General features: G+C 27.8%; 1 protein-coding gene across 4 annotated transcripts; it reads right to left on the reverse strand.

Annotated features, from left to right (window-relative positions):
• Positions 1-5,155: 5,155 nt before the first annotated feature.
• On the reverse strand, positions 5,156-12,007 carry LOC126896604 (uncharacterized). 4 transcript variants are annotated; one of them, XM_050669540.1, is made up of 4 exons: positions 11,804-12,007; positions 10,466-10,958; positions 10,274-10,410; positions 5,156-6,418 (listed from the first exon to the last, which is right to left on the reverse strand). In XM_050669540.1, exons 3-4 carry the CDS (start codon positions 10,308-10,310, stop codon positions 5,259-5,261), a joined length of 1,197 nt encoding a protein of 398 aa, XP_050525497.1. In that variant the 5' UTR covers positions 10,311-10,410; positions 10,466-10,958; positions 11,804-12,007; the 3' UTR covers positions 5,156-5,258. The 4 variants fall into 4 exon arrangements, with proteins under 4 accessions (XP_050525497.1, XP_050525498.1, XP_050525499.1 ...); XM_050669541.1 differs by lacking the exon at positions 10,466-10,958; XM_050669542.1 differs by lacking the exons at positions 10,274-10,410; positions 10,466-10,958.
• Positions 12,008-15,341: the final 3,334 nt, after the last annotated feature.

The raw sequence follows: 15,341 nt of genomic DNA on the forward strand, positions 1-15,341 counted from the left end.
AATTTAGCTAAACAACTGGCCGAAAATCTTATATAGTCAGATGCACTTTAAATTTCATTTTGTATTTTCTTTCACGATTATATTTCACTTAAGATAATATTTAGGCATTGTAATATTTCCTATTTTCCAAAAATTATATTCACTTTTTCTAAATATTCAGTACATACAGTCATTAAATTTTTAGTATTTAGTTCTTTTTAGTTATATCATTTTTTCGTCTCAATGACATATATTAAATCTAATTGTTATATAGATCATTTTGTAGTTAAAGTCCACAAACATCTAAGGATCAGGTCAACTAATAAGTAGGAGTCTATCAAAATTTATATTTCATTAGCTAAAACGCTATTGATATCGCAATACCAAAATTCATTTATTTTTATACATATTTTTGAGTCAATACTTTCAACTGGATTGATCAGCCGTAAAAAACTATCTTAGACACTGATTTATATAACTTTGATGTAAATATAAAACTTAACTCATAGCATTGAACCATAAAAACAAATCCGGGGCGCAATAATAATCCCTGTTTGAATACGGCAGCTAAATTCAATTATCTATTGAAAATACTCAAGAACAATTTTATAAGTAAACAAGTTGGTTAGGATTCAATTAAATGTTACCCAGTTCAATACATAAATGGTTTGATAAGTGTATTTTATCCTAAAAAAACTGAGATGACGCCATAGAAATAATTACCATGGTTACTTCTAATTATTTTCTTAAAAAAATTTTTAAAAAAATAGACTAAAATTAATACTTTATCTACCTATTGCAGCTTGTTTTTTATTGATAATATTATTAAAAAGATAATATGCTGATGTTTTTCTAGTTTAACGTCTGCTTCATTAAAAAAAAAACCCATCACAGTGGGGTCGCGGCACAGTAGGAACGAGGCAAAGTTAGGTTNAAAAAAACCCATCACAGTGGGGTCGCGGCACAGTAGGAACGAGGCAAAGTTAGGTTCAGTATAGATTTAATCTGACAGTGATTAAAATCACTATCATAAGAAACGGTTCGATGCAAATCTGTAGATAGTGTTTAATTTTAAAAAAATTGGTGGATTATTCCAAAAGCAACATGATCTCCTATTTCCTTATTTATATTCTGATTACAAGTTTTATGATTTATAAGTGTAATATATGAATTAATATTTATTATAGCAATTAAATATAGTATGAAATTGATGTTTAATAATTTAGTATTGTAATTTTCACGGAGATATTATAAAAAATTATAAAGGAGTTATTACTTTTATGGCAAACGTATATAAAATTTAAAGGTTGTGACGTAAAAAATTGACCTATCATTAATAGTACTATTTAACACATTAGTTAATTAAATTAGTTATTGGTGAACATCATATAATTAAGTGTAACTGCTCAGCAATTGGTAATGCGGTGTTATTGTCTAAGTAGTGTTAATTTCGTGGTGAATCAAAACTAATTTTGAACATTATAATTAAGTAATAACATAATTAAATCTTCCGAAATAATGCAGTCGCAAATCCCCTTTTTATATTTTATCTGTTGTACAATCGTTCATAACAAATTATCATTATGATAACAAAATGCCCAGCCGACCACTACAGTACTGTCAAAATTCAACCGGTCCCAGATGTCTGTCGACTAGGCATCACTGATGTCGGCGTTTGTTTCCCCTTCCGGTCCATGTGTGTCGTCGCCATCAAGTGGTCTGGCCGTTTTGTTGAAATGTGTTTTGCCCGGTCGTCCTATTCTATCTCCAGCCATCTACTTATTTTTTCTTTTGTATACTGAACATATCATGGCTGCTTAACTTCTACTTTTGGCCCTGGCGATCGAGCCATAGGTGAAGATTCATTTGTTGGCTACGGCCTGGACATCATCATAATTATAATTTGGTAACTTTGTACAGCATCCCCGTTTTTCTTTATTTTCGTCCATTTTCATTATTTCTTATATTCGTGCATTGTCACGAGGTTTCTTTAAAAATAACTTAAATGACAATAATATATTTTAATTATTTTAATATGATTATTCTATCTGATCTCTTGGCACATTTGCTCATTGACTATTAATAAATTATTGTAAAATATCATTTTTTTCCATCTGGTAATTATTTTTGTCATGTTGAGTGTAACAAAACCTCACATGTGTTGGACCAATCTAGACGTGCTTAGTAGTCTCAAGGCTCGGTATAAAAGGCCTAGATCCATATTGACCGATGTCAAGTTGTTCGTTAGAGCATTATTGCAATGATAACCATTTTATTTTACTCAATATTGAAAAATACTCTCCTGGCCTTTTTTTTTTTTTTTTACACGACCGGCTTAGTTGTAGGCCACCCTGGAACTACCGTTAGGTATTACTTCAGGGCGGCCCACGCCGTTTTTAAAACTCACACCACCACGTTGTGAATCAGCCCGAAATTAATCAAGAGCTGATTCACAATGTGGAGTGGCCTCCCCCGTTCAATGCGAGGGGGTCAAAAATAACACACAACACATAACATTAAACACATAGTACCTAAGGCGCCGGCCTAAACCAGCGCCTTAGGTCCTCCTGTACCGGGCGGCGCGGCTGCCTCTGTCTCAGGCGTTCAGCTTCCTCCTTCTTTTTCAAGATGGATTCGGCGAACGCCTGGACGCCTCCCGGCTTCCCAACATCAGGTCCACCAGGGACCCGACTCGGAGCGTGGACCCTAGACGGGACTCCAGAGAGTCCCGTTCCTGGGCCCACGCCTCGCACCGGAAGAGGGTGTGCAAGCGCTATCAGCCTCTACCGGGCGATCCGAACAGTGGTCGCACGTCGGTGCGGCTGCTTTACGAATACGGTGCAAGTACTCGTTAAAGCAGCCGTGCCCGGACATCACTTGGGTGAGACGATAAGTCATCTCACCGTGAGTCCGGACCAGCCGATCGGGTCCTATGAGGGACCTGGTCCACTCGACTCTCCTGGCCCTTGGTCAAATCGAACATAGTCAATACAGCAGTGTCGGAGATTATTTTTTCCTTCATTTCCTTTTTATTCTATTGGTCCTTTAGATCATTTAATAATTTGTAATAATTTTAACTATGACTTCAAATATGTTATATAAAAGAATTTGTAATTTTATTTTATTTTGAACATTTGTAATTTATAACTGACATTATTTTATTGTACTTCGGGCATCATTATTTTATTTAAACTTAAATTTGTTCCAAGTTATTTTCATTATATAAAATAGAACATCATCGCCCATACTACTCGTCTACCAGTTTTTAATTCTTTTTCCCCTAGAGTTAAGGTAAAAACTTAGTAAATTAAAACAACAAATGTGTCAGTTACATTTAAAATTCCACTATGCTCCGGTCTGGTAGAGCCTCGGCTAGTGGTGGAACCAACTTTGTGTGGGTTTATGTGTTTTATCAGTGACAGCCTCACGGTTAGTTATCGGTGAACGTCACAAGGTCTTGATGCAATACTGAAAAATATTTTTTTTTGTTATTTATAAATAAATTTATTGGTCTACAAGAAATTTTCATCTGAAACCAAAATATACTTTTCTAAAGCTATTTTTGCGCCAATTTCAAATCTGCAGTTAGAGTTTCGCATATGGCCTTTATGGCGCATAAATAATAACAAAATCCTTCTAATTAATATAACAAATATTTATGTTTGATAAATAGATTACGTATAAATAATCAACAAATATATTTTAATTAAAAATAAGTTGAAAAAGTTCTACTTTCTATACGCATTTTTATATTTTGAATCCCCCCAGTATAAAGGGAAATAGTCCGATTAAAAAAAAATTATGTTGCACATAAGAAGTATATAAATAGTACATATCATAAAAAGATTTGTAATGATCCATACATTTTTCAAAAATTTATGGCAGTTTTAATTAAAATAATTTTAAAAATTTCGAAAAATTCTGATTTATAAATTTGTAATTTTTTTTGTAAATTTTTCCCATTTACGAGGAACAAGAGGAATTTCTTCAATTTTTTAGGGTAATGTCTTCGATTAGATACGATTTGTGATCTTTGAAAGAAATCGCTTCAATGAGAGCTGAGAAAAAGTGGTAACAGACAAAAAAAAAACATAGTAAAATTAATACCTTCTAAGCTTTGCATCGGAGCTAAAAATGAACACAGTTTTTTTTACCAAAAACACTACTAACTCAACGTTCAGAAATTGTTTTTCATAAATAATACGTTTTAATAAGTGAATTCACAGTCTGTGATAATCGGATAACTCTGTTTATCATAATCTACTTTATTACTCACAAAATAAATACATTATTGAAAAAAAATGTTTGGTTTATATTAGTTATACATATTTTTTTTAATGAAAAAAGAACTCTACCAAAGACTTCTAAAGCGGCGCAATATGGCGCAAGTGACACACTAATTGCCGATAAAGATACGCAAAATTTTACAATGGTAAATACATTATGTCCCTTTTTCGAAAAATAAAGAGAAATAATTGCACGTAATCCTTCCAATAGTAAAACACCAGTTCAACTATTTTAACTGGCTATGACAAAACTTAGTCTTTAAAAAAAGAAAAAAATTTCTTTATATATATATATTATTAAAAATCTAAGGATATATTACTTAAATTCTATTTCTGAAAATTTAGTTAGCAAATTCTATTTTATTTAACATTTATAAAACAAATTATTTTAAATTTAGATCCTGAGGTATTTACACTTGTATTTTTGCTTAGATGACTGAAAATTCCTTCAGTATTATACCAGTTAACTCATAAAAAGAAATATTTATAAGCATGAAATATAATTTAAAAATCGATTAACTATTTTTTCCAATATCAAATTTTAAAGAAATGAAATTTATAACGATTCAACAAATTTAGACTATTTAAATTATAATAAATTAATTTATAAATAGCAAATGAAATTTTATAAAAAAATAACGGATTACACGACTTATTTATTATTAAGTTACTTTTAAGCAAGAGCATTACTTGAGATTGTACTAGACTGAAGCATATTTTTCATCCACGGCATCATAAGTAAATTTAAGTTAGCTATGTAAATTTGATAGTATCATAAAAAATATAAGGAGTTATCTTATAAACTATTTATTTCCTTAATAATAATTATTAAAAATACACTAAAGTATAAATGACTAGAAATCATCATAAATAATTACGTAACTACAAAATTGTATAAAAATGAATACTTAATGTATTTCAATTCAGAAAATATGGAACAAGAAGTGAAAAATTACATTAAATTAATTAATTAAGAATTAATATAGCTATAATTTATATATATATATATTTTAATTTCTCTTGGAATTCTTCATCTTTAAATTCTTTGGAGGCTTTTTTCAGTTTTTGATGGACTATATGATTACATAATTTTTTAACCAACAAAAATTTAAACATGTATTTTAGTATAATCATAGAAAACCAAACTTTTAAACGTTGCAACAGTCCTAGACTTTCCTTTAAATTAGAAGCGTCTATTTGTAATAAATCACATAAGTAACACATTGATAGACTAAACGGTAAAGCACCACTCATATAAATTTGAATCCCTTCAGCTGCACATCTAGACATATGCTCCCACTTATTCGTTACCATCCGAAAATTAGGTATCACTGCCCATTGAACGTATTGTCTACATCTCACGGTCACTTCTTCAAACGTTCCTCTGCAAATATTATAATCATCATTTATACCCATGTAATATCCAATCGTTTTCCAAAGATGAACAAATCCTTCAAAATCCTCTTCTGAGTAATTATGAATACCGAACCATTCTGGATACAACAGAACCAATCCAAAAAATCCAAATAATGTATTTGACAAATTCGTTTGTGTAATTGTCGAGTTCTTATGTCCCAAGTCAACAGTTGGTCGACCGACATTTTGTATACCTTTGAAGTCTGCCTGCATCTTAGTTAAAGTTGGGCACATAATATTTCCTGTAACTTCACACTTGGATTGTAAATCATTGTTTGATATACTGGATATTTCATTTTGTACTCTACTGTGCATTTGAAATACTTTTTGTAAATTATTGTTACCTTTAGTGCCTTTTGTCAACAAATCGGTCTCAAACCAAGATTTAACGATTTTAGATGTGAGGTAATATCTTCTGTATGCTCTGTATGGCGTATCAGAACGTTTTGTATAAATCAATGTATCTAGTCCCATTTTGTTACTAGCGAAAAGAATGAACAATGACAACATTTCTGAAAATGCAATTCCTGCATAATTTTCCATTGCGAATTTTTGACCTTTCTTGATTTTTACTGGGTCTATCCAGTTGGGCTTGTTTTTTACTAAGTCGTCAAAACTTCCATTTAAGGGTAATTCATGTCCCTGCACTTGTAACTCCCACTCTTTTTCAATTATGGCATCTTCATCACTAATAGAAATTTCATGGCAATCTGCTATCTGCGTCTTGCCATTTACATCTGTAAAAGATGCACCCAATGAATGACTTAAATAAAATTGACAGGATAAAAATAATTCTAAGAAGAAATAACATGGGCGTCATGTACCAAACTTAATTTAAAATTTTCTGCTTTTAAATTAACTCAAAGATCTTATACAGTTGAAAATAAAATAAATTACTAGTTAAGCCCAATGACAATAACACTAAAATGGTGACAAAAAAAATATTTATAGAAAATTGAAGTATAGTTATCATTAACCACTCACAGATTAATTACAAAATCGAAATCAATTTTTTTTAATTTAACATATTTTTTGATTTATCAGCAACTAACAACTTTATAGCATCATCTCTAATAATTTATAGGGGTGACAACTTAGTTAGCTAATAACAACCAAAATACTGGTATAAAGTTGTTATCGATCAGTCACTTTCTTAGGTAAATCATTTTCTACTTTGTAAATTAGTTTAAAACATATATGTCCATTTAAAAAACTAAAGTTAATGTCTTTAAAAGCGTAAGGGATAAATTAATTAATAACTGATAAATCAAGAAATATATGATACTGAAAAATACCAAAAATAATTTTCTTAACAGAATATTTTTAGAGAAATCAAGTGGATTATGACAAAAGTAAAGAAAAACAATGAAATGTACAAAAAGAAGTACCAAGCAAATATAAAACAGCTGTAACATTATTTTAAATAATAAAGAAGATTTTGTATATTATAAATATTAGATGAACAGAACTTTATTTATAAAATTCATACCTTATTAGCATAAAATAAATCCACCTAAGTATAAAAGAGTATGACATTATTTTACTTAGCATTATCCTATACAATGAAATTAATAATCGTAATTTATATTGATTTTTACTATGTGATTAAAATTGTTTTAATTTATATTTTCTCACAAGTACATCAATTAAACAGAACAACATTAACAAAAAAAATTTTATTGTTTAAATATTTTTATAAGAATTCTTTAAGAAATTTTGATGCTGATTTCGAATCGGGTTCGAATTTTTTTCTATTACATGTAATAATTGCTAATTAGTATTTAAGCAGTAATTATACAGTAAAATCATCATAAAAAAAATTATAACTTTTTTAAAATTATTTCAAGATGTTTAATAAAAATCTTATAAAATTTAGATCTGATCTATCAAATTTAGATCTTTAAAATAGAGTTTGTCATTTTTCAAAAAAACATTTTATCTTTTGAGTAAATTTTCTTTTTGGTTTAACTTATAATTATGAAAGTCTAATCAGCAAATAGATAATTTTCTAGGAATTAAACAATATTAACTTCGTGCACTTTAAGTAGATATAAAGCGATAAAATATAGGAAAATTCAACACAATTAATAGGTTTTTTGTATACTTTTAAAGTATTGTTTAATTTTAAAGTAATGATATAATACAATATTATATACTTTTTAACGGTAAATACAATGATGTGTTTAGATTTTACATGTACAATTGTATATTAATTATTTATATTATTATAAACAGTTTGTTAAATACAATTTGATATATAATTTATACTTTATACACGTCAACTTACCATCATTAAAATGTATTATTGAATTATTTTGAGTTTAAAACTCTGATTAATAATTATGATCAAATTCATGATTTCCACACCTTAATCAAAATTTTGAATTTAGAAAACTAATTAAACTGATGGCTTGATACAGTATTCTTTTAACAAAAACTCAATGTAAAATTTAAATTAATGAAATATCCTTAAAGAGGAGTTTTGTTTTTATATTTATTTTTTCAACTAAAATACTCGTCGTAACATTTAAGTTAATTTTTAGTATGAATATAATTATAAGCATCAAAATAATGAACGCCATAGTTTCAAGGTCCAATAACATACGCAACTGTTTCATATATGTATTAAATTTTACGTATTTTTCATACTTCCTTAAAAAAAACGAAGGTCGATATTGTGTTAAATATAAAATTCCACAGTTATTTTATAAATAACTTTAGATTAATTTTGAAGAAACGTTCAGTTATCTTACGTTAAAATATTTATATAATTACAGCGGTATAAGAAATAACTATATGTTTTTTTGTAATTAATAATGTTTTTTATACAATATTTAGAGACTCTCAGAAAATATTATAATAAGAAATTTTTATTTCGCACATATACAATTAAGTAATTTATTTGTTTTATTTTTCAATTTAATTACTCCTTAATATTTTTTACTAAAATTATTTTTAATTTAATTAAATTTCAAATTTTATGTTGCAGATTAAAATACTAGTTTTTGAATTTTAATCATTTTTCAGTTAAAAACAATATTTAAATGGAAATAAAGAGAATTGTTAACTAGTTTTTTAGATTTAAACTAAAAAATTCTTATAATTTATTAAACTACCTTTTAAAATAAGAAGCATCCGCAATAAATGAATTAAAATTTTCTAATTGTATATCTAAAATTGTGTCAACATTTTATTTATAATCAAATTGCTATCAGTAACTGAATAATTTTCACACTAAAGCATACTGCAACTTTATTAATAGTTACGAATATAGTGAAATTTTGTACTCGATTTTTAAGATAAAATCCTATAATAAAGAATTTTTTTAGGATATTGGCTTCCAATCTGTTCACTTTCAAGAACTTAAAAATTATGATTTCTAAAAATACTATCACTCCTTATCCTTACCTATTGTTTCGTCAAAATCATATTCATTTCAATTGATTAATTTGTATGAATTTAAAAAATAAAATTTCAACTCAATAAAATTTAAAAACTAGAGGCCGATTTTGTAAAGCGTTGGTGCTTAATACGCACTGTTTTGGGTTCAAAACTCGGTAGGGGAGGCTCTGTTTCTGAGAGAAACATCAATCAAGTAAATGGAGCCCCTCTCTCCAGCGATAGATTAACAATCTACCCCTAAATATCCATAGTTAAGAAACCTCCTCATCGGAGGGGGCTACAATGGTCCGTAAAAACGAAAAAAGTCAATAACGATATATTATGCTTTGACGCCGTTAGAATTTAAAATAAAACTGACAATATATATTGAAATTTGTAAACGGTACACTCAAGCTTTGTTAATATAATAAACATGTTAATAAACAATAAGTAATCTTGTAATAAATTATGGCTATTGGCGATATTCATTTCAATTTAAATGGCAAGCGTCTATGCTGCAAAATAAAAGTATTTATTATTTTGACACCTGGTAACAATAGTTCTACAAAAGAAGCTAAAATATACTTCTTTTCTATTTCTTCGAACGTGCCTTGACCTAATTGCATAAGGTAAAATTGATATTAAATACTATTTTATATCCAATTCTTAAGTGACAATAAAATGATTCAATATTTGTTTGGATTCAGAAATGTTATAATACATGACAACCCTGATTATTATTATAAAACTAAATTAAAATTATTTTCTTTTGTGTACTATTAACTACAGTTGGGTTTTATTGTTGAAGCCTTACTTGACTTCCAGGTAAACCTCAAATTAATTGTATTCTTGAGTATTCACGATTATATTTAACTGAGATTTATCGAGAAATTACTTTGATTTCTAGACAACAAAATTTTTTATTTATAAAACATTGAAAGTTATTAATTTCAATCAATTAATAACTATTATATCATGCTATTTGCATAAAAATTACACTTTCATATTGAATAGTTATTGAATTTTTTTATTCATGTATTGTATTTCACCAAAACGACTTTTGTTTTCAGAGGATGTTTATTTGGATAATATTCTTGTTTTCGAGAATTTTCTAAATATCTATTCAAGTACTATTTCAATATTTTTTTTTTTACATCTAAATTCTACATTAAAAATTAAGGAACGCGTATTTATAATTTTTATATTATTACCATTTTTGACAAAGTCACAACCCCTTAAATATTGCATACACCAATTTGAGGTCGTAGTCGTGTCATGATACCATGTGTTCCATGTACTACATGAGCATTCAGGGTATTTCTATCATTACATCAATATCGTATTTTGACTAAGAAAATTAATGTTTATCGTTACTGTATGATATAAAGCAATTAAATGAATACCTGTTGTTTAAATGATTATCTCATAAAATAAAATTATAGAAAAGTTTTATTATGTCAACAGCATAAATTCCTTAATGTTTATGGTTCATTGAATTAAAATTGATAATACTTATTTAGTCTCTTGCTTGCATATTAATATGTTTAATATTATTGTTGTAAAATCCTCACTAAGATGTACTAATATATATTAGTTTTTAGTATTTTTTTTTTTTGTATTATTTATAGTTATAACAAATGCATTTGTAAATTTATTTCTTACAATTAGTACCTAATAAAAATAGTTTAAGGCGTTTGAATCTTTTTAAAAAAATGCATTGCATAGTAAACGATGTTGAAAATTTATAATTAATAAATAATAATGAATATTATCAATTTGTAATTTGAATTTATAATCGCCACAAGTTTGTTGACATTTAATAGTACAATACTATTCAAGCTTTACACTACAATAACAGATACTTAATGAATCATGGATACGTCAATCTCAAAATATCTAAAAAAAAAAAATGTTTACGCAATAGAAAAATAATATTAATAATTATAAGTTTATAATGTAGTCAAATTTTTTTAAAATTAATTTAAAAAAAAAATAAAAAGTGTTATTAGATAAAGAATTATAAGAGTTCTGTTCCACTCTGTTAAGTATTTTTACGTTTATCAATTTTTTAATTTTATAGACAATAACGCCTTTACCATTTATATGTATTATTACATAACCTATGTGAATTTAAATTAATACATGATATAATATTTACTATTAGGTATAGAAATTAATTTAATATATTAAAACTAATAACTCATAGTAACATCTATAACTGTGAGTATTAAAATAATTACCAATAGATTAAATTACATTGGTGACATAAGCGAAAATAGGATGGTACTATGGCTATTTAGTATCCTCTGGAATGACATTAGTGCCTCCAGGCAGATTTCAATATTTTTTTTAAATTTTGTAACAAAAAATAAAATAATTCTTTGTATTATTGTATAAATTGGTTATTGTTCTTTTTAATCTTGTCTTTTAATAATGTAAGTATGCAAAGTCATAGGTACTGTACGCATATTTAAATCTAAACAACTTTTATAATTTAACAATTATAGTTAAAATACTACAGTGATATGAAAAAAATTATTTTTATAATGTTATATATAATTGTTTATTTATAAATATATAAATAAAGGGACGGGTACGTCATTTTAAACAAAGCATAACATTTTTTTTAGTTTTTTGAGTTTTGTCACGCCAAAGTTCAAACACCATTTGCAATTATGCGTAAGAGTAAATTTATTAAAAATATGACTGTAAATTAAAAAACTGATCCATTTTTAACTTACATCTTAGTTGATTCATGATAAAAAAGTTTACTACAATATACGCTTATAAATTACTCTCAAGATCACAGTAATTGAATGGAAACATTATTTTTAACACAAATATTTTTCGCGCATAATACTTTAATATTTAAATTTTAGAGCACAGCACAAAAATCACCAAGATATAAGATTTGTTTCAAATTATACTAGTAATTAAACTAAAAAAAATTAACAGGGAAATACATACAGATTACTGGTAGACTATAAGTTACAATCCCCTCTCACTGTCATTGCAAGTATAGAAGGGGAATGTATATACTTCATTCACTTTTTCTTAGTACCTATAAATATAATATATTTATAGAATATATTATATTCTAAATAATTTATTATCAATGATGGTCATAATTTTTTTAAGACCTATTAAAGGTTTAGCGCCGTGACTTCGCAATGAATGAATTTATAGTAAAGAGGCGCATATCTAAATAAACTTATTTGCGGAGGAGAGTATTTCACTATTTTGTTAAAATAAGAGCTATTTTTCAAAAAGAGGACCTTTTTAGAAAATAATTCTTATGTTAAAATTCGACGTGTCGCAAAATATGTCCTGTCAAATATATTACTGTGTTGAATGCAAAAGAATTATTAAAATACAATTACACTAAAGACAGTTCGTTAAAAACTGTATGAATAGGTTAAGAGAATATTATTGATAAATCTATTATACAATAATAAGAATGACGTTCAAACCATTTTGGTGTAGTTTATTATTATTCACCCTGCTAATAATCGGATGCATAACAATCGGCGGCGGGTTGACTGCGAATGGCATATTATCACTGAAACAGCTCAGTGATTATAAAAACAATATTTAAACTGTGAAAGTTCATTATAAAAACTTTCAAAAACTTATTTTGATTGTTTGCTGTCATCATAATAGCAACGACTCGAGCTTAGTAAAAAACAGATGTATCAAACGATATTGTTATTGAAATAACCATTTTTTAAATGAACAAGAATTTATCTAATAACTGTCATTATAAAAACATTTAGATTATGTGATGCGAACTTATAACGCTACATAAGTTTTCGTAACTCGTTAAAACTAAGATAATTAAAAACGTTGAACGCGTTAAAAGTCCTTAAATAATTTATTTTATATATAAGTTAATATATAATCAGGTACTTTATCTAATGTGTGTATATTTTCTTGTGAACTACTTCACACGAAATAAAATAAAATACCTTTATAGTTAGTAAGTTAAGTTCAAAAGGGTTTGTTATATTAACGTAAATATACCCACGTTAACATTTAAAAAGATAGATTTTTTCAAAAAAAAATAAAACTATCTCATTCATTCCAAAATTCATAAATTTGAACAAGAAAATTTTAGAATGTACACCAGTTTTAGAATAAAAAAATTATACTTACTAAAATTAATAGTTAGAATGGGATAAATAAAAATTTATGGTAAAAAATACAAAATGTTAAACCTACTTTTAGACATTAAAAAAAACTACTCATTTCATTTTTTGGTTCCTTAAAGTAAAATTATCAATTTTAAATCCTTCTATTTCCCAAACTTAACATGCAAGAGGGTGATGGCACAGAAATATTTATAAGCCCTGCAAATGAACTGGTGGGAAGAGAGGTAAAATAAATAAATACAGTATAGAAGTTTTCCGTCAGATTATTTTTCCAACTGTATGAAATAGAATATAGGACCATAACTCTCACAGAGAATTTTTCTAGATACGTCCATGAAGAGTTCAATTCTTTATGACATTCAGTAGAATGTTTTTCTGTATACTCTACTTAAATAGCAAGCAAGGGTTTACCAGCATATAATAAGTTATATAATATGTTTTTGTTATTATACTATCATATTTGCCCTCGCAATTTTTATTGACCAAAGTAATATTGTAATTAAGTTTTTGCCATAGATTAAATCTGTTTTTTTCAGTATTTCATTTATACAGGGTGATTTTTTTATTATAACCCACTCAATTACTTACAGAATAATAATAATTAAAAAAAAATTTTTTATCATTATCTTTAGTTACACATTATTCTTGAATTATTAACTATGTAATACTTTTTAAGTTCATCCCTTATGCCTGATAAGGGTGTCAACTTTGTTTTTATAAATGGGAACACATATTTTGAACTTAATAAAATGTTTGAGTTTTTAATTTAATAGTAAATGGCATTTGAATTTTGAAAGGTTACAAATATATAAAAATCAAATTAATTGGCCGCAACGAAAAATTTGTAACTTTCATGGCGTTTTACAAAGTTATAAGTAAAGGGTCGCCAACCTACTGGGCGAGACAGTATATTGTCGGACCACAGTAGGATTTAAAAAAAAAATTAACTTTTTTATATTAAAACAATTAGAAAAAAATATATAATTAATAAATATTAAAGTTGATGTCCGTTGAGTCGTTGATAGTAGATGTACACTAAAACCTCGTGACAGTTGTCACATAACCATATTAATGAGGGATGACCTTATACAAGGCCGTTGCCCGTACCTTATAAACTAGGGGAGTTGATTTTTGAAAGGAGAAAAAAAAATACACGAGTCCATTGAAGATGGGACACGCAAAAAAAAGAAAAATATGATGGTTCAGTTAAATTAAGGGGAATTTATTAAAAAAACAAAAAAAATTAAGTTAACACGAGGCAAAAAACCGAATGGTCAAAAAACCTCGTCTACAAATTAAAGGGGAACAAAGAAAGAGAGAAAAAAAAAAGATATTAATAAAAAAAAATAGTTACACCTACACTTTTATTATTAGAGAATACGATGACCGTCTTCGGGTACCCGCCGGCTATTAATCGCAGCATTGCCGCTAAGCACGGCGGGTATACGTCCCAAGTAAGCGACTGGTTTTTGGCAGTTAGGCTTAGCTTGCAAGACGTTGGGACACCCCGGAATAAAATGCACTACGTCACCACATTGTACCAATAATATATNGGACACCCCGGGATAAAATGCACTACGTCACCACATTGTACTAATAACATGTTCATCACCCAATAAAATATAATATAAAACCTATAAAAAATCACAAAAAAAATATATATATAACATGACAGGTGGTCTTGTACACGCCTGCCATGTTGCGGGACCTACATAAAAAAAATAGGGGCACCTAAATAAAAATAAAAAAATATTAAAAAATTTGCCACACGTGCTTACGGCACGGCGCACAAAACAAATACTATAGCTCAAAACATGGTACACAAAAATTATACATTACCAGCCCCGAAGGGCTAAAGAAACTGGAGGTAGGTTCAGCCGACGCCAATAAAAAAAAACTACATAATAAACGAACAGCGGACACTCTCGCAAAAAAAATGTATATATATAAAAAAAAACAGTTGTAGCGCACACAACAAAAATTACGACCGCTATGGACGAAAATTAGCGACGACCAGTTCCGATGATGGCTAATTTCCGACAACCCGTCCGACGTTTGACCCGGCGGTCCGTTGGCGACCAAACGGCTAGCCGTTAGAGTAAGGGTCAAAAAAAAAACTTAATACCCAGTG

This window comes from Daktulosphaira vitifoliae, unplaced genomic scaffold, assembly GCF_025091365.1.
Source record: "Daktulosphaira vitifoliae isolate Bord-2020 unplaced genomic scaffold, ASM2509136v1 Scaffold_1, whole genome shotgun sequence".
NCBI classification, from domain to species: domain Eukaryota; kingdom Metazoa; phylum Arthropoda; class Insecta; order Hemiptera; family Phylloxeridae; genus Daktulosphaira; species Daktulosphaira vitifoliae.

Excerpts from the sequence above, each read along its gene's own strand:
- LOC126896604 (XM_050669541.1), bottom strand. The coding sequence starts at position 10,310 with ATGCAATATTTAAGGGGTTGTGACTTTGTCAAAAATG. Across the intron at positions 6,419-10,273 it reads TTGTGACTTTGTCAAAAATG|ATGTAAATGGCAAGACGCAG; the intron begins GTAATAATATAA and ends CATCTTTTACAG.